This window comes from Carlito syrichta, unplaced genomic scaffold, assembly GCF_000164805.1.
Source record: "Carlito syrichta isolate Samal-C Ts95f unplaced genomic scaffold, Tarsius_syrichta-2.0.1 Scaffold126519, whole genome shotgun sequence".
Classification (NCBI taxonomy): domain Eukaryota; kingdom Metazoa; phylum Chordata; class Mammalia; order Primates; family Tarsiidae; genus Carlito; species Carlito syrichta.
This window is the reverse complement of record NW_007070615.1, coordinates 107,676-132,772: the sequence shown is the minus strand read 5'-3', so window position 1 is coordinate 132,772 and position 25,097 is coordinate 107,676. Positions and strand designations below refer to the sequence as shown.

At 49.2% G+C, this 25,097-nt stretch overlaps 1 protein-coding gene across 1 annotated transcript in view; it reads right to left on the bottom strand.

Annotated features, from left to right (window-relative positions):
* Positions 1-1,954: 1,954 nt before the first annotated feature.
* Positions 1,955-25,097, bottom strand: part of NRF1 (nuclear respiratory factor 1) — a 114,255-nt gene continuing 91,112 nt past the window's right edge. Inside the window, 3 exon segments of the mRNA XM_021707855.1 lie at positions 1,955-3,954; positions 15,941-15,962; positions 15,964-16,001. Coding sequence (XP_021563530.1) covers positions 3,791-3,954; positions 15,941-15,962; positions 15,964-16,001 — 224 coding nt within the window. The 3' untranslated portion in view covers positions 1,955-3,790.

The window sequence follows — 25,097 nt, the reverse complement described above, 5'->3', positions numbered from 1 at the left end:
CACTGAAACTCCTTCCTCCTCCCCCACCCACAGAGGTTCTGTCCTGGAGTCCTGCCTCCCCTCACCTGAACCTCCTTCCTCCCTGCCTCCACCACCCCTAGTGTCCTCTCCCTGGAAGAAACAGCAGAGGTCAGGTGGCAACGCACTGCGCGCCGGGGCATCTGTGCAGCAGCCGTCCTAGCCACAGGATGGCCTGGGGCTGGAGACTGAAGTGGCCCCAGGCCACGGGGAAGCACGGGCCCTGACCCTCACCCCACTCGCCTCTGCTCCAAGCAACTAAGCTCTGGTTTCCTCCCTGGTGAGTGTTGGTGCTGACACCACAGCTGAGGCTTCGGGGCATCACTGGGTGGGGCAAGCCTTGCTTGGGTCCGAGGAAGGCCCAGCGCACTGGCAGCCTGACTGTGCCAGGGCCCCTCCTCTGTCCACCTTTCGGTTCCCCTCAGCTCACCCAGGGGCATTTGGATGATGCAAGGGTCACCCGCACCCCCAATGCACCTTCTCAGATGCAGGCCGCTAAACCACACACTCCTGCACCTGTCTCCTGGGCACCAGATCCCTCTGTGCAGCCCAGATGATCAACTATGGATCCTGGGGGACTCCGTTCTTGGCCTGAATAGCACCTGACCACCCTGGCCCACGGCATGTTTGTCAGTGCCTCATTCTCGTGGCCACGACTGTACCACGTTCACCCCAGCACTCACAGGGCTAAGCACAAAGGGCCTTCAGGCCAGATCTGGCCAAGGATGCTTCCGTTTTGCCTGCAGAGTATGTGAATAATTAATTTGTTGCCATTAGGAGGTTTCATACAAAAATCCGGATTCCCCAGATTCTCTGGGAACTTCTAAAGACAAGCACCAGCGTCCATGCTCCTGCACAGCGACAACTGTAGACTGAGGAGGGGCCGCCCTTAGACAGATATGCCCCCTCCCCCATGCCCCTCCTTTCTCACCGGCGCTGCCTCTGTGTCCTCACTGATGTGGCCCACCTGGTCTCTGTAGACAGCGGAGTTAGCCGCTCCTGCCGGTGACTTGGGAATGGAAGTGACCATCGCCGCCAGCCCCAGGTATCATGTACGTGCTTGTGGCAAAGGCGGCATCTGGGTCTTGCCAGGCGAGCAGCATAGAGAAGGCCCAGAGAGGCTCGCCCCGGCCAGCGGGTCTGTTGATAGCCTGGCTCTTCCGTGGGGGCCGGGAGCAGGAGGCTTGGTTGATTCCGCTGCAATCAGTCCTTGTCTGGGCTACCCTCTCCGATGGAAACAGGTGACCGTGTGGTGTTTGTGCAAGAAGGGAGGAGGGTGGGCCCCGGCTCGACTGAACCACGGCCAGGCATCGAGGAAAGCACTCTGACCTCCTCGTTCAAGCCTTCTAACCACTGTCACCAGGAAGCCGGCCCAGATAGCCGACAACAAAAGGCGTGGTGCAGGCGGCGGGAGGGCTGGTGCAGGTGCGGCCAAGTGCCCAGCGTGCGGGTGCAAGGCTGGGCCAGGAGGGCTGGCGCCGGCACGAGGAAGAACAGCGGTGGCCACCTACACTGGGGCTGCGTGGGAAGCCAAGGAAACGGCTGTGACTTGCGGCTCCTGCTTTGGGCGGGACACCTTACTTCAGTGTGGAGCAGGAGCCGGGGAAGGACGCCCTCCGCCCCCCCGCTGCCATCCAATGTGGATATGAAACTGACCCTAAGGAAAAAGCAAAAGCCCCAGGCCCAGGCTCCCACCATCAGACGATTTTCAACACTGGATGTTCCCCCGGAACTCCAGCATGAGAAAACGATGGCAGGCCCCATGGGCTGGCCTGGTGATGGGGCTGCAGGAGCCCGGCCAGGGGCCTGCAGCTCCCCCGTGGAGCTCCACAGCCTTCAGCACCGGTACCTTCAGAGAGCAGAACAAGCCACCCCAAGACAGAGTTCTCGCGCAGGCGAGGCCGTGCTCCTGGAGAGATGACAGTTCCACTCCCTGTTGCCACATTTTTAACTATTTATTGAACGAGGCAGTAATAGACAGAATGGAAAACAACACGGAATCCATGCTCTGCTACGGGGTTTGCTTTTTTCTTCTTCTTGGCAATTTCTCAAACTATGAGGAGGTTATTTCACCATAAAGGAACACGGACTTTAAAGCCCCTGGACAGCTTCACAATGACGATAAAAAATAATAATTAAAAAAATAACAAATTGTAGAACTAGGACTATTTATATGTAAATTTCCCTTCCCTCCCCCCATTACGTACAGAAAAGAACATACAAAGAACATTGGGTAGTTTTATATAAAACAAGCAAATACAAGAATCTGAAACTTTTCTCAAAGGCTGAGCAAGACATGAGGAATCTTTTAATGTCGCATTAAAAAACCACATTAAATACACTATCACACACGGGGGCCAGGAGGAGGAAAAGAGCTGTCCCTGTACTCAGGAGCAGGGGTCTGGCCATGGAGACATGCCTGGGCTGAGGCCCCAGTGGGTGCCCCAGGCTACCAGATACAGGCCTGGTGGGTCCCTTGTGAAGAGGGCCTGAGCCGGCAGTCCAGAAACACCTGAGTCCTTTTCCACATACCCCACTGTGAGAGCCACCTTCCCCGAGCCAGGCCACCCCTCCGCCCCACAAGTACTAATCAGGCCAGGCCCTGTTCTCACGAGGCCAAGCACAGTCAGGGCGCTATGGCCACACCCAGGCTCTTCCTCTCTGTTGTAGCGTCTCCTCTGTCCAGCTCCCACCAGCTGGAGAAGCCTGCTCCCAGTCATACCCTGGCCTAAGAGGACTGCTCTCCTTCATCTCCCTTCCAACCTCTCCTGCCCCCTCCCATTCTCCCCTACCCACAAGCACACGCACGCACGCACGCACCCACTAGCTTGCTCACGCACGCGCACAGCCATGAGCCACTCACACACGCGCTCCTCAGACCCTTAATACTTCTGTTACCTTCAGTTCATATACACGACCAGTTCAGGACTGACCTTAGAACCAGACCAACATTTTAATGGTCATGAGATCAAGAGGCATCCTGGGAAGGGGAGGAGATGGGGGGCTGAGGAGACCCTCTTGTCCCTGCCTAGAGCTTCCAGGACATTCCTCTCCTGTGGCAAGGTCAGCACCTGGGCCAGCCCGAGGGGCATCTCAGCGGGCAGGCTTCGCAGCCCCGGCCTGGCAAGCACACGCCCACACCGGCCATTCTGGAGCCCCCTTCCCCAGGCAAGTCCAACAGGGAGTTCCAGGTGGCCACTGGAGGCAGCTTTGGTGAAGGGCATGGTCACCTCTGCCTGAGTTTGTCAGTAGCTCAACGTATGACCCTGGTATGAACAAAAGCTGGGAGACTGTGTCTGGCCACGTACCCTACCACCCACTAAACTGGGTGAATTACTGTTTCCACAGCTCACCTTGATTTCATACAGATAATTCCATGCGGGTTTCATACAAATATATGTATATATATATATACTTTACATATATGTAAATGTGTATGTCCATATGTACACATAGACATATATTCACACTCACACATACACACACATAAGTATACACACACGTTTCCGCAGAAAGGAGTCCTGCCACAATTTGGCTTTTTTGGACAGTGAAATTGACAATGCAGTTTCTCACTCCACCAATCCCGGAAAATCAAGAGTGGTGCTTTAAAAATGCAATTCCAAAATCCGCTGCCTTTCTTCCTTTTAAAAAAAAAAGGTTAACAAAACTTTTCTTCCAAAGTCAAGAGACTTAATTTCATTTGATTGCACCTCTGCAAACGTGTAAAAAATGTTGAAGTAGACTAGAAAACAATGCCATGAGATGGCCAGGGTCACTGTTCCAACGTCACCACCTCCACCGCCTGGCCGTCCATGGTGACCGCGCTGTCCGATATCCTGGTGGTCACGGGTGCCATGGCCACCTGCACTGGCCCGTTGCCCTGGGCGAGGCTCGTCACCACCGTCTGGTACATGCTCACGGGGATCTGGACCAGGCCTGGGGAGACAAAGGGAAGAGGGTTGGCTGGGAGCATGCCAGGTCCCGCTGCTGGCTGGATGGGCTGCCGGCCCCTACCTGTGGGTCCCACTGTCTGCCGGCCCCAGGTGGTCATGTGCCCACTGCCCAGGCACAGGTAAGTCTCATTCCTCCCCCATTTTAATGTTTTAATTAATTGATTTTTAAACTTTATCATTAACACATATTCGAGGGTTACAATGTGATGTTTCAATGCACATGCACATTGTATAAAGATCGAATCAGGGCAATTACCATATTTCTTTGTGATGACAACATTCAAAACCTTCTTTTCTAGCTATCTTGAAATACACACTACAAGGTTCTTAGCTATAGTCACCCTGCTGCTATGAAACAGAACACCCCAACTTACTCTTCCTGTCTACCCGGAACTGTGTAACTGCTGACCAAGCTCGCCTGGTCTCCCTCCCGCTGTCCCTCCCCAGCTTCCAGTAATTACTCTTCTACTCTCTACTTCTATGAAACTGACTTTTCTCTCTTTATTTTTTAAAGAGACACCCAGGCTAGAGAGCAGTGATGTAATCACAGTTCACTGCAGTCTTGATCTCCTGACCTCAATCCTCCTGTCTCGGCCTCCTGAATAGCTGGGATCCTAGGTGCAAGCCACCACATTCAGTCATTTTAATTTTTTAAAACAGACTATCTGGAAAGATAAGTTTGGAGAAACTGTGGAAACGCTGCAGGGCGGGGCCTCCCAGCCTGCCCAGAGACGATCCCACCTGCCTTTCCTCCCTGTCCTTCAACCCAGCACTGTCTTTGTCCCTTCCCTCAGAGTCAAGCTTATTTTTAAAAAATCTCAGGTCGCTGGTATCCTGATTTTTATATTTCACAGACCAGTAAAATTTAAAAACACATTCTCGGGTCACCTACCCCCTAGTATCACCTACCCCCTAGTAGAAAGGACAGCTTAACACCAACAAAGGAAGAAGCACGTGACCTCAGACAAGGGTCGTCCTCCCCAAAAAGGGAAGTGGATGGCTTTATGGATGGTCGAGGCAGCGGAGATGCACGCGTCAACCTTCTCTTCTCCCGAAGCCAGGATTACCCTGAGCAGGAGAAGGGCATGGAGGAGGGGCCGGCACATCTTGCGGAAGATGTAACGCAAGCTGAGAGGAAGCTGGGACTCCGACGCCCCCAGCTTGGAGCATGGAAGGAAGCTGAGAGCATGAACTGGTAGGAAGTTTGAGATCAACTGGGTAGTCCAGTAGACCCCCACCCCCGGAGCCAGGCACACGGCTCCATGGACAGGAAAGCTAAGGTGCATCACTCACAGATAAATGATCTGAAAGGTCCCCAGAAACGACCGACTGTGACATGTGTCAGGTGGTGGCATGCAGGAGACAGTGGACAATCTGGCCTGTGCCTGAATCCTAGCCCCGAGGCCCACAGGCCACCTGGCCCTGTCCCAGCACACCCTGGTTGGCAGCGTTGTAACGTCTCACTCGTAAGGATCACAGGGGTGTACGGGGTAGCAGAGGCAATGTGAGGAGAAGGAAACAACAACAACAAAAATGCTCCTGACTCTGGCATCCTCAGGTAAGATATTTAGAGCATAAAAGTGGGACACCATACCCGGCTTGTAATCCCAGCTACTTGGAGGAGCGTGTGAGGCCAGGAGCTTGAGGCTGTAGTGCACTATGATTATACCTGAAAACAGTCAGTGCACTCCAGTCTGGGCAACACAGTCACTGCTCAACTTCTTAAAGGAAAAAAAGCAAGCATGGGCGGGGGAAGGATGCTATTCAAAAGGAGTATGAGAACATTTTATATAAAAAGTCCAGTAGAAAAACATTCAAAACAAGATCAGAAGATCAAGTCAACAAAATCCTCCAGGAAGTAGAAAAGACTAGAAGATAGGGAGCAGGAGAAAAAATATGAGATTAAAGAGGCCCAGCCTCTAATAAATACAATAGAAAAAGTGGGAAGAAGGACATTATCGACAGATAAGTATGTTTTCTAGAACTGAAGAACGTGAGCTTTAGGATGAAAAGGCCCACTTCATGCCCAGCACAACAGAGAAAAAAAGACACAGACACGAAGATACATCTTTGCAAATTTTCAGAACACCAGGAATAAAGCAAAGCCCCTAAGAGATTTCAGAGAGACAGAAGTCTTCCACAAAGAGTTGGACATGAGGGTAGTGCTGGGCTTCTCAACAGTAGGCCTGGAAGCAGGAAGCTGATGGGGCGATGCCTCCACATGTCTGAGGAAAGACGCTTTGAGTCTGGATGTCTATGCCCAATCATGAAACGATGCCCTGATGACCAGGCGTGCCGGCAGCAGGAAAGGGATCTCAGATGGGCCAGGGCGTAAGACACAGGCCACAGGCACACTTGCTCAGGAAGCATCCACAGTCGCACTCCAATAGCAAGAGGGACACTGAGATAGTCACTGCTGTGGCCCGGGGGACACAGTCCATGGCAGGGAACGGTGATGGCACTCGGGGAAGATGGGCTCAGGGCACACCGAGAGAAGGCCTGAGGGTGACGGAGAGCTCTCGGGAATCTGGCAGGGCCACATGGGAGACAGGACCCAGCTCGCTTTCTAGAACTTCTGGGGGTTATGAGTTAAAGGCACTAGTCCCCTCCCCCACCTCCCCAAAGCAAGTACTAACTTGAATGAAAAATAAAAGCTGCACCAAGAAGGAAATGTAAACGTGATAACTACAATAAACTTATCTTGGCAGTGAACAATATTTATATGGCTATAAGAATATAAACAAGTCATCAAAACTTTTGATACCAAGTTATCAAAGAATTGTGATAGATGGTGTCTCAACTCAAAAAATAATGATATAAGACTATTATTTAGAGTAGTTAAGGACACATATCAGAAAAAAGGACATGGGGTGCAGACTTTAAAAAGGCTGTCTTTGGCTAGGCACAGTGGCTTCCCCCTATATTCTCAGCATTTTGGGAGGCCAAGGAGGAAGGACTGCTTGAGCCCAGGAGTTCGAGATCACCCTGGGCAACATAGCAAAATCTCATTTCTACAAAAAATAAAAATATGGCCAGGCATGGTGTTGTGTGCCTCTAGAGGCTGAGGAGAGAAGAATGTTTGAGGTCAGATAGTCGAGGCTGTGGTGAGCCGTGATCATGCCACTGCACTCCAGCCTGTGCCACGCTGTGAGATCCCAACTCAAAAAAAAAAAAGAAATAAATAAAAGAATGTCTTTTGGTCCTTTCTTTTGGGTAGAGGTGCCAATTTTATTTTTTAAAAATTTTTAATTTTTATTTATTATTATTATTTTTTGAGTTGGAGTCTCACTCTTGTTGCCCAGGCTGGAGTGCGGTGGCACACTCACGGCCACCACAGCCACGAGCTGCTGGGCTCAGACGATCCTTCCACCTCAGCCTTTCAAGTAGCTGGAACTGCAAACACATGCCACCACGCCTGGCTAGTTTTTGTAATTTATTATAGAGACAAGGTCTCACAAGTTGCCCAGGCTGGTCTCAAACCCCCCAGGCTCAGGCAATCCTCTCGCCTCAACCTCCCCACGTGCTGGGATTACAGGCTGAACCACCGTGCCCAGCCAAGAGGCACCAATTTTAAAGACAGTTTTAAGACACTGCATTTTCTGCTTACAGTAAAGTGCTTACACAGTGCAATGTTATTCCCCTTCCCTGTGCACATAGTCAAGTACTGATAAAGTCCAGCGATCTGCTATAACAGCTCAATTTTAGAACTGTCACAGAGTTTGTTACAAATGTGGGTTCTCCCGTGTGTCACTGCTGGAGCCTGTGCTATGGCCACACTCGGTTGGTTTAATCAACTTCTTCCATGGTTGGCCCGTAGGGAGGAGCTCTACCACCAGGGAAGCACCCCTCTATTCCATTTAAGTTTCTTTAATTTATATTTATTATTTTAAATAAATATACAGTAGATACGGAGTCTTGCTATGTTGCCTAGGCAGGTCTTGAACTCCTGGCCTCAAGCAATGTACCCACCTCAGCCTCAGTGCTGGGGTTACAGGTGTGGGCCACTGTACCTGGTCATAAACAGCTCACCCCACCATAGACTCTTTTGGCATTTAAATCACATGCTACTTTGATGAAAATTAAAAATTAATCTTAAAAAAGGATGTGAGAATATTTTCAAATGCAAAAAAAAAAAAACAACCTAGATCATATTTCCCAATGTTAAATTGTATGCAGCTATTTTCTAGGAGTATGTTTTGCCAGCACAGAAAAAGGGAGAAGCTTTTGATGATGCAACATGAAATGAGATGATGTTTTGTTTTGGGGATGTCATCGTTACAAACTCTGGGGAACCCTAATAGAGGTGGAAGGCACGGCCAGCAAAACTCACATGGGGGGCAGTCCACATGCACACGGGCTGGAAGCAGGCGGGCACCACTGGCTTCAGAGGCTGGGGGTTCAGTCTCCTTCAAGTGACACTCTGTGAACGGCTCTTCAGTGTCTCCGTCAACCCCTCTGTCCGTCCACTCCGTCATCCAAATCCTCTTTCCATAACATGTTGCTCCTTAACCCAAGCTTTCCTATCCCATGATGTTCAAAGGTTTCCCGAGCCTCAAATACAGTTCAGATGCTCTGCGTGATAGTCAAGGCCTCTCATGATTGGCCCCTCCCTCTCTCTGGTCTCTTCTCTGCACTCTCATAGGTGCCAGCACCCCAGGTACACCCCAGATACTGTTGGTTCTCCAATGCATTGGTCATGCGCCCACAACCAGGCCTTTGCTCAAGGTGTTCACTAGATCCGATCTTCTCATCTCTCCCTTCACCCCTTGAAACTCGCCTTGGCTGGCCCCTCGTGGGAGCTTGCCCATCCCGGCCCAGTCAACACTGGAGAAGACTCCTCTAGATTCTCACAGGCGAGGCAGCAGCAGATAATCTGGCTTGGGCCACTTAATGCAGGCATCAGGTCTTCCCGCTGCAAGGTCGGGCCTGGCTCTGGTATATTTCATTCCCCATAGCATGAAGTCCAAGTTGGCACCAGCACAGCCTCAAAGGCAACAGACCAGGGGTCTACTGTTAGCCTCAGCCACAGGCAGCTACTCCTAGCCTCCAGACTCTAGGCAGGAGCTGAGCCTGCGTGAAGACCATATGACCCCGTCAGTCTTCCACCTCACCCCCGTTTGTCACCATCATTGCTTTTATAGTCTCCTCTGGCCAAAAGAGGCAAAGTGAAAAAATGCCCCATGGCCAAGTCAGGACACTCGAGCAACCCTCCAGAGACGCGCTGGCAAACAGCGGCCAAAACCAGATGCGGAGATGAATCTCTCACTGCTCTTGCCTCTGGGCTTGATTCGGCTCCAAAAGTTCCGCACTTGGGGACCAAGCCCCACATGTCACAATGAGTGACTGCAGGAGCAGGGGACCTTTCCAGCTGTGAGCATCTGGCCAGGGCTGGGGTGAACAGAAATGTAAGAACTCTCAAAGTTAAGCTTCTTTTACCTGGCTTGGAATGTGTTTGGGTTTCCTATGATGTGGGTCCATGCCCAATACTGCTGTTACAACAGTTTTTAGGGGAGGGAGGGGCACACCTCATCAACAAGGGTACCTGCATCATCAATGTTTGTATACCTAACCCTGAATTGTACCCCGCATCTTTAAAATTTTTTTTAAAAAGGGAAAAAAACCCACCAGTTTTTAGTTTTGTATCATGGAAGCGTCATTCCCGAGAATAAAACGAAGAAAAGGCCACATGCAAAAACGTGCAAGGCCCACACTGCTGAAACCAGAGTGGTCTTCAGAACACACACACCGATCTCATTGTTCTCCTTCCCATCTCTCCATGTTTCCCTGCCCATGGGATGTGGAGGCCAAGCGCCCTCGCAGGTGCGCAACCCTCTGCGTGGGCCCGCTGCTCAGTTCGGCTGAGAGCCCCCTGGCCCCGCATCTGCGCGCCAGCCTGACGAGCGAGGCACTGAGCTTCTCCTGAGTGTGCGTTAAGCCTGCAGGCACCACTGTGTCTGCCTGGACTCAGCTGCTCTTTCTCCAAGATTCAGCTCCTGCCTCTCTCATCTCTGGGGGGCTCTCCCCTGCAGTCCACCACACTCTGTACAGGCTCAATGGAGGTGAGGATTTTATTTACCCTCACTGTTGCATGCCTGATCTCCTAGGAGACTGTCAGTTCCTTAAGGGAGCTGAGTCTTCGTCTGGGTGTCCCCAACAGTCAGCAGGCACTCAATAAATGTTTTCTACAATCATGGATAAAACTTGCCTTCTCAGATCCAGCACATGTCCCTTCCAGGGCCTGGGGGGCTAGGAAGGGTGAGTCTTAGGTGATGAGACTATTTTAGGACAGGAGCTCACTCCCAAGCCTAGAAAAAAGCAAGGTAAAGAACACGCCACCCGGTCTCTTCCACAACAAGCCACATCTAAAAGGCTTCAGCTTCTGTTCCTCACATTAGTCAGGGAAGGAGCAAGTCTGGCCACTACAACTGGGTGACAAAATGACTCCCACCCAAAACTGTCTCCCGGTGACAACTGGTGAGAGCAACCACCACCCTGAAAGCCTTCCGGGGAGAACTTCCATACATGGGGTCATTTCATAACCTCACATGCCTTGAAACCCCAATCTCACTCTTTCCTACACACGGCTCAGTCTGTCTCCACCTTAAGCAAACGCATGACCATCCCATCGTGGGGATTAAGACCTCTCTCGCCCCCTCTCTCACACACAGGCACTTTGACGTGGGATTACACTAAATCGCCTCAGTGTCTCTGCCCTAGAAGCCTTTATGTTCATGGCAGGGAAAGGGGGAGGGGCTGACCGGAGGCTTCGAAACCAGTGAGCACTAAGTCGGCGCCCGCCCTTGGAGGAGAGATGATTAAATGCTGAGGTACAGTAATCAGGCTGGGATTGTCCCCGCATCTGCTCTGTCTGCCCTGATTAGCCCTAATCTAGGGGCGCACAGTGATCCAAGCTTGTATTCTGGGTCATTTCGATTGATTAAGCAACAGGAAGCTCCTCATGCTCCACTTTAGGGACGGGCGCCTTTTCTTCCCCAGAGCGCCCCTGTACGCTCTGCATCGTAATGAGCCTCCCGTGGCCTCCATGTGGCACTTACAAGCCCCTCACACTGACCTGGAGAGGGGCATGGGGTGTGTGTCCTCCCCTTTCACGATGGGGGGGCGAGCTCCTTTGGCAGAGCCATGGGCTCACTTTCCAGGCACGGGGCCCTCAGGATTCCAGAGAGCTCATTCCGCTCAGTAAATGCAATGCCTGTGCTTTTCTTTAGACTCAGAAGTGAGCATAAAAGGTTTACAGCAAAGCCAGGTGCCCGGGCTTCTGCCCTGGAGTCTTCCCAGGCATCAGAATGCCCCTAACATATAGCATGGCCAGCACAGTCCTAGAAAGGAAGGACTATCCCTTTTGGACCTGCTGCCTGTCCTCTCAAGCTTCATGATAAGGTTTACAGAATTGGTGAAAATGGAAAAGAGGTCAAAGGTGACCCAGAAACTTCAGGTCCCAGCACAGGATTTCTTTGTCAAACAACAGTCAGACCAAATCCCTGGAAGGACTTCCGGCTGCCACATTTCCCTGCAAAGGCCGAGGCCCAACGTGGCTCTATTTTTTTTTTTTTTTTAACCAGCTGGGTATCATTCTTGAGCTCCAAGGGTGAAACATCCTTCTCCCAGTCTCTCTCCTCCCCAGATAAATGGCAATTATATCCTTTCAGTTCAGGCCAAAAACTCTGAAGTCACCTTTGACTTCCCATCCAATACATCAACGAATCCTGTCCACTCCCTCTTCAAATATAACCCAAAATTCAACACTTTCCTGCTGCCTCCCTGGACAGACATGATCAGCTCTTGCCTGGACTACACTTGAGCTCCCTTTGTGATCAACCTGCTTCAGTCTTGCCAGAGGTATCTTCTAAGACAGCCATCCAAAGCGACGTCTCGCAAATCATATTGCACAGGTATCAGACAACGCTGTCCGCACGTGACCCGGCTTTGTGTTCTGCAAACAGGGAGCCATGAGGCCTGACAGTGGTCTCCGACAGCAGCACCAGGGGAGCACTGTGGTAGACCAGGGGCGCCACTGAGGTGACTTTAGGGTGAGGTCACAGCCTTGTATGCTCGGGATTTATCATTCCTGAGCCAAGCTCCTCTATTCCTGACCTCTCTGGGGTAATGAGTCTCATCACCAGCCTGCCAGGTAATGGAATTCTCTCACACACACACACACTCACTATGCATGCATATGCAGAAATGAAATTTGTTTATTTGGAGGGAATTTATTTATTTTTCCCAAACTAACTTCTTTCAGTATTCTGTGTTATTTGATGAATAAGTGTATGAACAAACAACACAGAATAACTATATCACAGTTTTAACTAAATCTTAAAACGTTTGGCAGAAGCCATCTCATCCTACCAAAAAAAATTACTTTTGGCAGCTTTCCACTATCAGAAAAACAAAGTCCAAATAGCTGAGGGCGTTAACGCAAGACTTTCCCCGAAAACTCTAATGACCACTGCATCCATCGCCTCAGTGAGTCCTCTCAGGGAGGTCCCTCTACAAGGACTACTCCCTGCCACTCGAGTCTGGTTCTCGATGACCTCCCTGTCCCACAATCAGCAGGTCTTCTCTCTGTGGGGTTCCTGGCCTCTGCCACGCCCCTGGCCTCAGGCACATGCGGCCACTTCCCCGGAGTTCCTGCTTTTCTCTCTAGAACTATCTCCCTTACAGTGTTGGCGGCACTGTGTCTCTGAATGCTGAGCAACCTGAACACAGTAGGTGTTCAATAACTGGCAATAACTGGATATAATATAATAATCAGCAATTGATCATCTTCTTCACGATTTTTGGAAACTGCTTACATTCCCTTAGCACTGTCCTCTGCAGATAAAGAGCCATGCAGCCTTCTACTCTGATCCAGGAAGGAGTCAGATTTTCTCTACAACACTCTTATGGGAGTTCAGGTGCATTTCATGTGAGGGAGGAGCAGCGTGTTTATTTCCACTGAGACATTCCCAGTCAGCAAGGCCCACTGAGTCCTGGGTCTGCGTGTAACACCGTGTGAGTCTGTCTCCTCATATGTAGATGGTGACGGCTCATCCCCCAGGTATGCTGACAGTCAAGTCTGGTACAGTACCTGTCACACAGTAGGTGTACAATAAACATCAGCTGCTTTTCAAAGATGGTGTGAATAAGAGGTCTGACAGAGTCTGGTCACAGATGCTAGCCCAAAGCTCTCAGGAAACAGAGAAAAGTAGAGACAGCACGGATCTCCTTTCAGCAGCGATGGCTCCTACCAGGACATACATCATTCGCCAAAGGCCTCCGAAGATGTAAAGATTATAGAGAAAAGCCATGAAATCAGGGCAGATGGACCAGCATGACCTTCACTTCTGAGATGCAGCGATGGTCAGGACTAGCCCTGGAACACACCATGATATAGATGGAACAGGTGCCAATCCATTGCACAGGTAAAAAAGCAATCCAGGCTAAACCACTACTCAATATTAAGAATGTTAAAAGATAATCAGGACATGAGGTCATCATCCTGCTACCTTTCTAAGCTCCTCCGGAAATGCATGGAAGAGGTTGGAGCCAAGCAGGTCAGAGGCTGCAGGACTGCTCAGAGCCACCCAGCACCATGACAGCCCTCCTCCACCCCACGACAGGACAGAGTAGGACAGACAGCACAGGGAAGAATGGGCCTTTCATCTGCCCTCCCAGCCTGCAAAGCCTTTGGGAATTGTTGTTTGCTGTAACTGAATCTTCCAGCCCAAATGCCTTCCAAGTTGGTCATGGAAATATCTTTAGTTAGGAGAAAAATATTGATGGTTGTGAGAGAAAAATAGAGAGCTAAACAGATCATGAACACAACACGTGGTGGAAGAGAAGTCATTTTTAAAATGCAAAGGAAAACATACAATGCTTTCTATAGTTGACAGACATGAAAGCTAGCAGTATACCTCAGGAACACTGGCTTACGTGGGGAACCAAAACCATGGCTGGCAAGGACAAGAATTAAGTAAATGAAATTTTGTATTACCTTATTTAAGTTTTTAAAGCTACTCAGCAATGGTATCTACAGGTGTTTCTAGGGGTGTTGGCAGGAAAGAAGTCCTTTAAAAATCTTTCATTTGCGGGCCCAGAAAAATATTTACATCAGTGGCCGAAGCAGACGGATAGCCACTAGTACATGAAGCAAACAGGCATGGGATTACCAGGTCAGAAGCGAGAGAAGATGAAGAAATCGGGTAAGACGCTTGTCTCTGTGCTCAGCACTAGCCATAGCAGGTCCAGCAATCCGCGTGATAGCAAAGGCAGGGAGGGAAGAGAAAACACAGCTCTCTCCCAGCAGTTCTGTTTCTGCTATATTAGCTGCTGCTGGGACATTTAATCTTTCTTTTCCGTGTTTTCAAGTCCAGGCTTTTGGGTGCATTTGGGGGATTTATGGATTAGAATCTGTCTTACATCTGGCAAGTGCTGAACATTTTCATGAAGCCAAGAGAAGCCTCCCAAGTGCCTTGGGGTACTGGGTGCTTCTCAGCTCCAAAGCTTCTCCCCTCCTGCCAGCCTTGAGACTAAGAACAACTGCTTTCCAGCATAATGTTCAAAGCAGTGACTGTCTGCTTGTGACAGTGTCGCCCTGACTTTTGCCTGATTTTGCAGACCACCAGGACAATTCTCATGTCCCCATCCCACAGGTTACATGTTAAAATTGAACTCATTTTTACTTTATTAGGAAAGGATATCTAAAAATCGATTCTGGAGTTATCATTTCACCATTTCTTCCTGATATCAGTGAAAGTGCCTCGAAACACTATGAAGTCAGGGTTCTCAGCTTCGGTATGCAGAAACTTCCTGGTTTATTATGCTGGAGATGAGTTCCCAAGGTGGGGTAGTACAGGCCACTGCCAAGGCCTGACAACTGACCAGGAAGGCTTTAAACTGAACATTATAGGAGAGGAAAGTGTTTCACAAAGTTGTGAGAATCACGTGTGCTCTGGAGGACAGCTCATATGACAGTGCAGAGGGGCAGGAGGTGACCAGAAAAGTCCTGGGAAGAAGGGTGGGAACAGCACTCAAGGGCGAAGCCCATGTGCCAGTGGACAGAGCACGGGCAATACACAGTCACAGAGAGCGGAGCCCAGATGGCTAACCTCAGAAGAAGGAAGGCACCAATGAGCTTGCCCGAGTCATTTGTGGAAATCAATGGCAGCCCCAACAGGAGACACTCGACCTCAGGAACAGAGATCTGTTTATTTTTCTGTCATTATTTTCAAACTTTTTATTATGGAAAATTTAAAACAGGTGCACAAGGAGCAAGAATAATGAACTCCCACGTGCCCATCATCCAGCCTCTGCTGGTTCTGTCTGACAGGGAGGTGGAGGCAAGGGAGTTTCCAAAGATGTCCTCTTGACGTTTCACCCTTCATCAGAAAAGTGGCACCACCAGGGAAAAAAATTCAAAAAACTAAAACTCTGTAAGAGCATACACTGGGCAGAATTAAATTTGTTTTAGGCAGTGAGACACCCAAAGACAGCAGGTCAGAAAGTGGAAATAAACAGTTATGGGGCTTGATGGTCACAGAAAGAAACCTACCCCAATAAACTTCATCTTAATCAAGTATTTATCCTGTCATTCCTATCTGAACTGTACTTAGTACAGCCAAATTGTTAATGAAGAAGAGTTCTTTATAAAAGAATCCCAGCTCGAAGCAAGAGGTTTACTTAAGGCCAGGAGTTCGAGGCTGTAGTATGTTATGTTCACGCCAGTGAATAGCCACTGCACTTTAGCCTGGACAACATGGTAAGACCCCGTTTCTTCAAAAGATAAAAAAGAATCCCAGCTAACATGAAATAAACATTTAACACTAGAAATAATAGATACTCAATGGTTCCTAAACTGGGGGACTGGGTGGTGGGGACTGCACAGCAGAGAAATCATGCCATCCATATAAGATGCGGTGCCTAGAATGCCACCCTCTAGCTACTTCCTACTTCCCCAGAGATGAACCCACCTGTGGCCTTGTCAGTCAGTAAGAATCCACTTATAACCTACACGATCTGCCATAAAGATGCCTGACAATTACACAGAACTGTTAAAAAAAAACAAACACCAGCCAACACGGGCCACCAGACCTGCTGTGGCCCTGCAGCCTCCATGCACACTCGGGTGCCCAGGGACACAGCACTCAGTCTGCCCAGGGCGTGGATGCAGCCCTTCGTAAACACACGCCAGCACACTGAGTGCGAATGTGCACATGGGCATCCAAACACATCTTCCAGCCAGCTCTCAGCTAAGTCAAAGCAGGGGGTCACTTCCCCCATACTCCCCCTCTGAACTGGAATTTGCGATACGGTTTCTTACTGCAGACTTACCTTCCTAATTATGACTTCCTTAAGCTAATATGAAAACTAATTTGTATTCTCTAAGTACCCAGCAGCTGGGTGGGGGCGGGCAGACAGTTCAGGCTTACATGGCTTGCTTAGAGAAACTATCCAAGGATTTAAAATGTGTCATGAGTAATCTGCATGACAGATAATCGGTATGGGACAATTGAGCTGACTATATTTACAATTATAAAGTCGACAGACCACTTCTGTCTCTTAGGACTGCCATGAGGACAAATAATATTATGTTTACATGGCTTAAGTTCTCGGGGGAAAAAAGACACCGTCCAAATTTGAGTTTTCTTATTTTATTTTATTTTATTTTATTTTATTTAGAGCTGAGGTCTTGTCATGTTGCCCAGGCTTGTCTCGAACTCCTGGGCTCAGACAATCCTCTCACCTCAGCCTCCCAAAGTGCTGGGATTATAGGCGTGTGCCACTACGCCTGGCCTAAACCTGAGGTTGTTATTTCATATAGGCTTTCTCCCTAGAGTCAAAGCAACTGTGTAGTAGCTACTAGACACAGACAAATGGAAGAAGCAAGATTAAAGGCTGCGTCCTTGGTCCCAAGAGTTGCTGGGAATGGAAGGCACCAACAGCCCAGTGTCCCACTCCTGAAAGCGCTGTCGTCATACACACACAACGATTAGGTCAAACACACACTCCTGGCCTTGAGTGCTCACATGCCCTCTCATTAGGTGCTCTGCTTAATGAAAAGAGCTGTCCAGTCTAACAGCAGGGCCGTGAAAGCTTGAGGATGAGAAGGCCAGAGAGATGATCAGCTGAAAAGGACATCCCTAAAATTAAATTCTATTTTTATGAACTATAATTGTGTGTGTGTGTGTATGTGTATGTGTGCAAGGGTTAGAAGTAGGAAAATTCTTGGACAGAAAAAAGTACAATAGGTGAAAAGATAAGGAGCACACTCTAGAGAAGTGGTTCTCTAGAAGTGGTGGCTGGAAGGGTTTGTTCCAGAAACATTCAGGCGGATTTCATTTTTCCCTTGCAACAAGACTGAAATGGAAACCCCAAGCCTTCCTCAAACAGTCAAGTCATGTCAAGAGGTTCAGCTCAATCTCTAAAGCAGTGCTGTCTACAGAACCTTCCTGTGACAATGGCCACATGCTATTTGTGCGCTATCCAGCACAGTGGCTACAACACTTGAAACGTCACAGTGTGACTGAGGAACTGAAGTTTTAATTTTATTGTTTTAATTAATTTACATTTAAACAGCTAGAGCACGGCTCTAAAACCTTCCCAGAGCTTCTAGTGTGCCAACCCACACAATAGAGGTACAGCAGACAGACAGACACATACACAGTAAAACACTCTAAGAGCTGCCTTTGTTTAGGTGGAAACTCAATCTGAAATCGGATGCTGTGTACTCACCTACAATGTTTTCCTGGCATTTCCCTTATTTACGTCACAGGTTATTTCCTTTACTTCCCTTCCCCATCAAATTACTTTTAACGCCCTCCAGTCCCCTAGACCTACATGAGAAACTCCACCAGCGTTTAAGAACGATGCAGCGGAGATAAACACTCCAAGCAATACAGAACCTGGGCTGGGCCAAGTCAGAGGTGCTGGATGCCTCTCTCATGAGCCAATCTGATAGTGTGAGCTTTGCAGTCTCGCGCAGAGCAGTGTCTCGACTTCCATACTTAGACCCCTCCAGCAATTTTCAGATCCAATTGCTGGCTTTACAGTGGCAAAGATGCTTTTATCAATTTCTCTTCGAAAATCCCATTTAGGCTCTGTACACCTCTAAATTAGGGCCTTTCTGATCATGAAGACTTGGTGGAATTATAACATCCCAGGCAATTGTGCTGACAAAGCAAAACCAATATGTCACCATGCTGGGCCTGTGCTCTCAGTCTGACCAACAGGAGGAGAAAAGAGGCTTTGTCAGAAGCAGCTGTGCAGTGGGAGGCCCAGGAAAGCAGATCTGCTGAATGAAGCAGGTGCCTCATTGGACATTCACTTTACTGACTCTAACCACAACCTCCCTTTTATTTGATACCCTGCTCTTGGCAAGAGGACGGGGAAAGAGCATCGCACAAAAGGAAGCACATTTATCCTGTGCCGGTTATAGCTCCTGCCAGGCCGCTGCTGCCCTGGGTCCTGCACATTTGCTCTTCATCAAGCACATGTGAAAGCCGGGGGCTGGAAAGCGAGTCCCCGCACTTACCCAGGTAACCTGAGAGCCAGAGGGCCTCAAACAATCTGGCTGCAATGTACAAGCCATTAGAGTTAATAACAGTGCGCTGACATTCCTTCAAAATCCTAAGGGAAGCATAAATAAAGGGAGGAAAGTCCCTTTACCCACGAACCTTAAAAACTTTATTCTGTAAGAGGTTTTCCTGTTACAACATTCTGGTTCCTGTGTGAACAATGACTAAGGCCCTTTTAACATGCGCAATTAAAACCCACTTTTTTATCCATGTGCTGAACAGAAATGGCTCCAATTAGATCTATCCAATTATAGCTTTGGATTTGGTATGCCAAAAAATATATATATATCCTTTTATGGAATACTGTCTGTAAGGAGAGGCACCAAGACCATCCTGGCTTACAAGGGGTGGTGTCATCAGTGTCCACTTGGCTCTGCAGTCTGGAAGTCTTCAAGCAGCAGAGCCGAGGATAGCAATTCCTGATGTGCACATGATGAAGGGCTGAGGGCACCCAACTCCCAGTGTGAAGGGAGGAGGACACATCCCCCCTCTGGACCTGCAGATGTGCCAGGAGAAAGACAGCCCGCCCCCCAGAGGGCAAGAGATGCTCCTGGGACACGGCTGCCCCTTCTGAGGGCATCTCCTGCGCAGCATCTTTGCAGGAGGCAAAGGGAAGCACTTAAGAGCCCTAGCACTGGGCGCTCCCTCCAGCAGTGGGGCATGTATGTCTGAGAAGGGACAGGAAGGACCAGGTAATTCTGGAGAACACAATCTCCGGATGCCTGAGGGATACAACAGACTTCCATCAGTAAGCAGGGATTCTCATGTGAGACGTGCCACCTCCTTCCAAGCAGATGCCCAGGTCCTAAGAATGTGTCCTGCAAGTGCTGGGAGTCAGCCCTTCCTATTCTGTGTGAATGCTCAATAATGATAATGGTAGAAACAATATCAGCAGTAGCAGCAGCTAACAGTTACTGCATGCTTTTGATGCCCCAGGCACCATCTAACTAGTCTCTGCTGCCCCTACCTTAGTGCCTCGACACATCTGGATGGGGAGGGTGGGGAGTCAGGGAAACGCCACCTCTTCCCAAGAGCTGGTGTGGAAAGCAAGGTGGGTTCCAGGAGATCACCAAGAAGGGTTTGGGGAGGGAGGACAAGAACCACCACCAAGCTGTCCCTTTCCTCTCACAATGCCATGAGCAGGGATGAGTAACACACATGGGCAGTGAACTGGACCCCTCCCTAGGTGTCTAGAATTGAGAGTCCATGATACAGCCCCGTGTTGTCATTCTAAGCACAGCTATGTTTCACTGAGCAGTCAGGAACTCATCCCCCAGTAATGGCTTCTTTCAGCCTTGGGACCCATCAGGCTTCGGGTACTTGGTTTTTTGGGGGCCACCATAAAACCATTGGAGCACCTGGCTGCAGATACCTAGAGTCAAGAAGAGAAGCTGACACCTGGAAGAATCTAAGTGGAAATACGCACACGGCCAAAATGGCCTGGGAAGTGAGTCTAGGTATCACCACTGCCGCTGTCCGAGGCTTTCCTGCTCAGACTCTCAGTGCATAAAAATAGGCCAGTTCTTGCAACCCTCCTCTGTCCTGCTGTTTACTGGCTGCGGATTACTGCAGTCACGTGGGTCTTTTTTTTTTTTTTTTTTTTTAAAAGCAAAGCCATGCTATGAGCTGAGAAGGTCACTGGGAGACAAGGCTTATGAAGTGTCATCCTACCCTGGGTAGAGGGGGCACGACTTGCCGGAAGGCCCTGAATTACCACCACAGCCTCTAGGTCAGCACTACCCCAACAGTGGAAATGTTCTGTCTATGCACAGTCCATTACAGTAGTCAGTAGGTACACGTGTCTATGTAAACTTAAATGGGAAGAAATTACAATTAAATTAAAAATTCAGAATCTCACATGTGGCCATTCAGCACTTGAAACATGATTTATGTGACTGATAATTACCTTTTACATTTTATTTAATTTTAGTCAACTTGCATTTAAATTCAAATAGCCACATGTAGCTGGCTGCTACCACAATGAACAGTGCATATTTATATCTTAGGTTTTGATACCATGTTTTTATTCACCTCTGCTAAGATTTATCATGACTCTTGACTTCTAAAGTGAATAAGATATAGCTGTCATCATTCCTTAAAACAATCCTGCAAAAGAGTCAGACACCAAATACCTGCATAATAGGATCAACAACAAAGACCGATTTTCGCCTGTTGGAGACCTCCCTCATTTCCTGGGCTAGATGGGTTGCAAGAGGGAGTGAAGGGAAGAAGGGGGCCCACACGGCAGCAGGATGTGTCCTAGGGCTAGGGCGGTCCCCAGGTGTACCCCATAGAGCTGGCTGACCCAGTGAGCCTGGCCTCAGCTGGCTGCAGGCAGGGCTCGGAAGACCTGCCCCACTCACACTGAAGGAGGACTCAGCAGCCCTTGCTTAGTCATCTGCAGGAGGCGACAGTGGCAGCAGTGGTGGCAGTGGTAGTACAAAAAGAAAAGAAAGACTGGACAAGGAGAGGCAAAAGATGAAATCTGAATCAGCATGCTCAATCCTGGGAGCTAAGAACCAGAACCTAGATGGACTGCCGAGCCTCGGGGTCATCACCTGGACAGCCAGAGTGGAAACCATTCAAGCCACAAGTAGGAAGACCCATGTCAGTCAAGAAAGCCTATATCCGGGAGGGGCACAGAGGGCACTGCAGGCTCTGCTGTGCCAAGTGCTGCGCCATGCACGGCCATGTCCCAGCACAGCCGCCACCTGGCTCAGCTGCAGACTCTGTGACGCCCCCCTTCCCTCTTCTTTAGAGCCACAGCTCACAGCTCTCCGCAACCTTTTTCTTATAAAAAGTAATATTTTCAGGTCTTAAAAATGTCTTTCCAAAGGGGAAACGGCTGGACTACAAATGACTCTTCACTAGCTTCTTCTCACAGTATGGACAGTGCCTCGGCCTGGTCTGAGGGCAAATCCCAGGGTCATCCTGTCTTTCGAGTCACCCTGTCAACAAAGGGGTCAGGTGAAAAGAGGGCCATTTACCAGACAGAAGGGCGACCTAGAAGTACACGGCTACCAGACGTGCTGCTCTCTGGGGACCTTGAAGATGCAGGGGTAGTGTCCTGGATTCATACACCAAACAACAGTTGCTTAGGGGCTGCCTGCCTGAGTCCTGGAGGCCCTGAGTTGACCATCTTGGACTAAGGTACAAACAGTATCTCAGGACACAACAGTGCTGCTATGCTTCATGGTGACTGGCAATACACGCTTACCCCAAGACTTTACTTAATGCATGCATTTATATAAACTTTAATTAAAACACTGAGGCAAGAAGTGACAGTGCACACAGGGCTAGCAAGTCAGCAACCTTTCTGGGGAGCAACACTGACATATTTCCGAAATTACTGTCACATTTACATCTCAATGGACTCTTCTGAGAAGACCATATGCTGATGGTCTAAAGAATGAGGAGCACAGAAGAGACGAGAGGTGTATTTAATGATATAGTAAGATGAGGATGGGCCAGGTGTGGTGGCTCACACCTATCATCCCAGCACTTTGGGAGGCTGAGGTGGGAAGATTGCTTGAGCCCAGGAGTTCAAGAACAACCTAGAAAGGATAGAGAACTCATCTCTACAAAACAAATAAATAAATAAAATGAGCCAGGTGTAGTAGCACACACCTGTAGTCCTAGCATTTGGGGAGGCCAAGCTGGGAGGACTGCCTGAGCTCAGGAAGCTGAGGCTGCAGTGAGCCATGAGTGGGCCACTGCACTCCAGCCTGGGTGACAGAGTCAGTCCCCAACTCAAAAAATTAATTAATTAATTTAAAAGATGAGGGCTAGCATTTTACCTCATCATTTAAAGAAGAGTTAGAACAGAAGAAATGCAGCAAATAAAAATGGAGGTGGTGACAATAAGGAAGAAGTGACAAAGTCATCCCGAAGCAGTGTGGCGGTTTGAAGTTACAAGGCCATGCTAATCTCTGCAAACTATGCGCTGGAAGAGAGGAGCAGCCCTAGACAAAGACAGCGGGAGAGTCAAAGTGAGGCTAGGAACAGTGTCACCCGTGCTTCCTCCACGCAGGATGACAAAAGGGTCTCCTTCACATGAGCCGCAGGAGGCAAGCATCCGGGTCCACCTGAGAGACAGGAGAGACCTGCAGGAGTGCTGTGCCCTCTGCACAACTCAACATATTGGTGAGGAATGACAGGAATAGACTGATGCTGCCAGTTCATGATAGTTTCATGTGTGCGATAACCACATGCCAGGCGCCATGCTGAGCTCTTGGCAGGGGTCATCTTGCCTCGTGCTCACAACTACCCTATGACTGAACTGCCATTGCCCTAATGTTACAGCTGAGATTTAGAGGCCAATCTGCTGGCCCGAGGTTGCAGAACTTGTAGCCGTGTCCCAGAGCATCCAGCTCCCACTTCCCCTGCCCTCCAGATACTGACATCAAATGACCCCACCACTGTTCCACAGCAGAAGGCCTCAACCTTTTCTGGAGATGGGAAGTGGGGGCGGCAGTGGTAACGGGGTGCATCTGATCTAGTTACACATCATATCAAAGCCACAGATACCAAAAATTACCAACACTTCTGTACAGAGTTTCTCAAGATCCACAGACTCCAGGTCAGGGACACCCTAAGGTTCCCACAACACATATAAAGCAGGTTTTCATAGGCAATTGAAGCACAGTCATGTTACTTCCCAGGGTCCAGCTAGGCTTGCCTCTCATATTCAGTACAGAAGAGGCGAGGCCCTCTGGCCACCCTGTACACCTGGGAGGTCTTGCAGGATAGAGATGTGTGTTCCAATCACTCATGTAGGGACCCTACCAAGAATTTTGCTCCTTTTTCTGAACCTCATGTTGGTCCTCACCCATCTTCTCTGTTACTTCTCTTGCCAAAAAGATTAATTTTTAAGAAGGTACAGTAAGTCCCCTACATATGAACCTCCAAATTGCGAACTTTCAAAGATGCAAATATGTATTTGCACGTCCAACCATGTAAGTTAGTTCATGTCTTGTCCCATGCATGCATCCTCTACAACATGCTGAGCTTTTGTGTACAGTTGTACAATATCTTTATTTCAAGTCCAAGATGTCCAGAAGGAAGTGAAAAAGCAGCAGTGACGTAGCTGGCACATACTAACATGCTTTAGTTGGGTACCTAGGCTAACTTAGTTGAAAGCCTAGGTACCCAACTTATGAATAAACTGGACTTACAAATGCGCTCTTCAATGGAACTCATTTGTATGCAAAGGATTTACTGTATTCTAATGAGCCCTGTTGAGATTAAATTCAACTGAGGAAATATACAAATTTTTAAAAGGTGTTGATAAGGCCAAAGAAACAGGGATGTGGAAAGATGAAGACACATTTAGTGTGAAGAGAAGACAGGAGAAATTCTTTTCTAAAGGAATTTCTAAATGGATTTACTCCAGCAGCTGGAGTGGGCAGTAGAATGTATATTTATGTTGGTGTACAGTAAGACTAAATGAGCCTTTCCATTCAGAATATGTGACTTGAAGTGTCTTGAGGGAGGGCCCCAGGGCACAGCTCCTTCAAGGGCCAAGAAGCCCAGCAGTCCTGCTGCACTGTAGACCCAGATTCCTTCCCTGGCGTAATGCTGTCACCTTGGAAGCAGCACGTGTGTTTGAACAGCCCTCCAGTCCCTTTCTCTCCGCGTAGGGAACGAGGAGGAAAGTTGAGACCTTGGGTCTTTGCCAGGACAGCGCGGATAGCGGGGTGGTTTCTGGGCCTTCAATGTTGAACGATGAAAAAAGATGCACTCCTCAGACTCTCTAGGGGATCCCAATGTGGGCTGCAAGCAGAGCTTCAGGGAAGACACAGTGAGGAGCTGGGGACAAACAGGTCAGCGGCTTGTTCCAGCAGGAACGCACATGCCCCAGGCCCCCCACTCCGCAGTCCCAGCCTAGCTTCCATTTTGCTAGAGATGGGGGGGGCGCAAAGAGTCCTGGTATAAGGGCCACAGGGGGGCTCAGCAGAGGCTTCTAGCAGGTGAGGAATCAACTTTCTGCATCTGCTCCCCCACAGACTACCCCACGCTCACTGTTCACTCCAGGCAAGATGCGGCTGCTGACTGTAAGCAGTCTTCTGAAAACACTTAAGCCTGACAGTCTGCCAACAGCAGCTCCTGTGAGTCCTTCACCTGGAGAAGCATACAGACCCACGGGTGCCTCTGGGCCTGCAAAGACAGGCCTGTGTGTGCACTGGGGAGAGCTGCGGACCAGTGGCTCGGCTGGGGACTGCCACAGCATCCCAACAGCCCTCAGGCCTGGCTGGGCAGAGGGCACTGGGCAGGACAACACTGCAGAGGGCAGCTCTGGCTTGCCTGGGAAAAAGGTTGACATTCACAAACTTGTTTGTGCAACACTGGGAGATAGTTGTCACCGCATTTGGGGAGTCTAGACAGGAGCCCAGAGACCATGTCAAAGGCAGGCAGCACAGTAGAGTGGCTTGGGGAAAAACTGCCTGAATTCAGATCCCACCTCTGGCCCTCTCTGTGTGAACCTGCTCAAGTTACTGAAACTTTCTGTGTCTCAGTTTCCCTATATGTCAAGTGGGGATAATAGTGCCTGCCT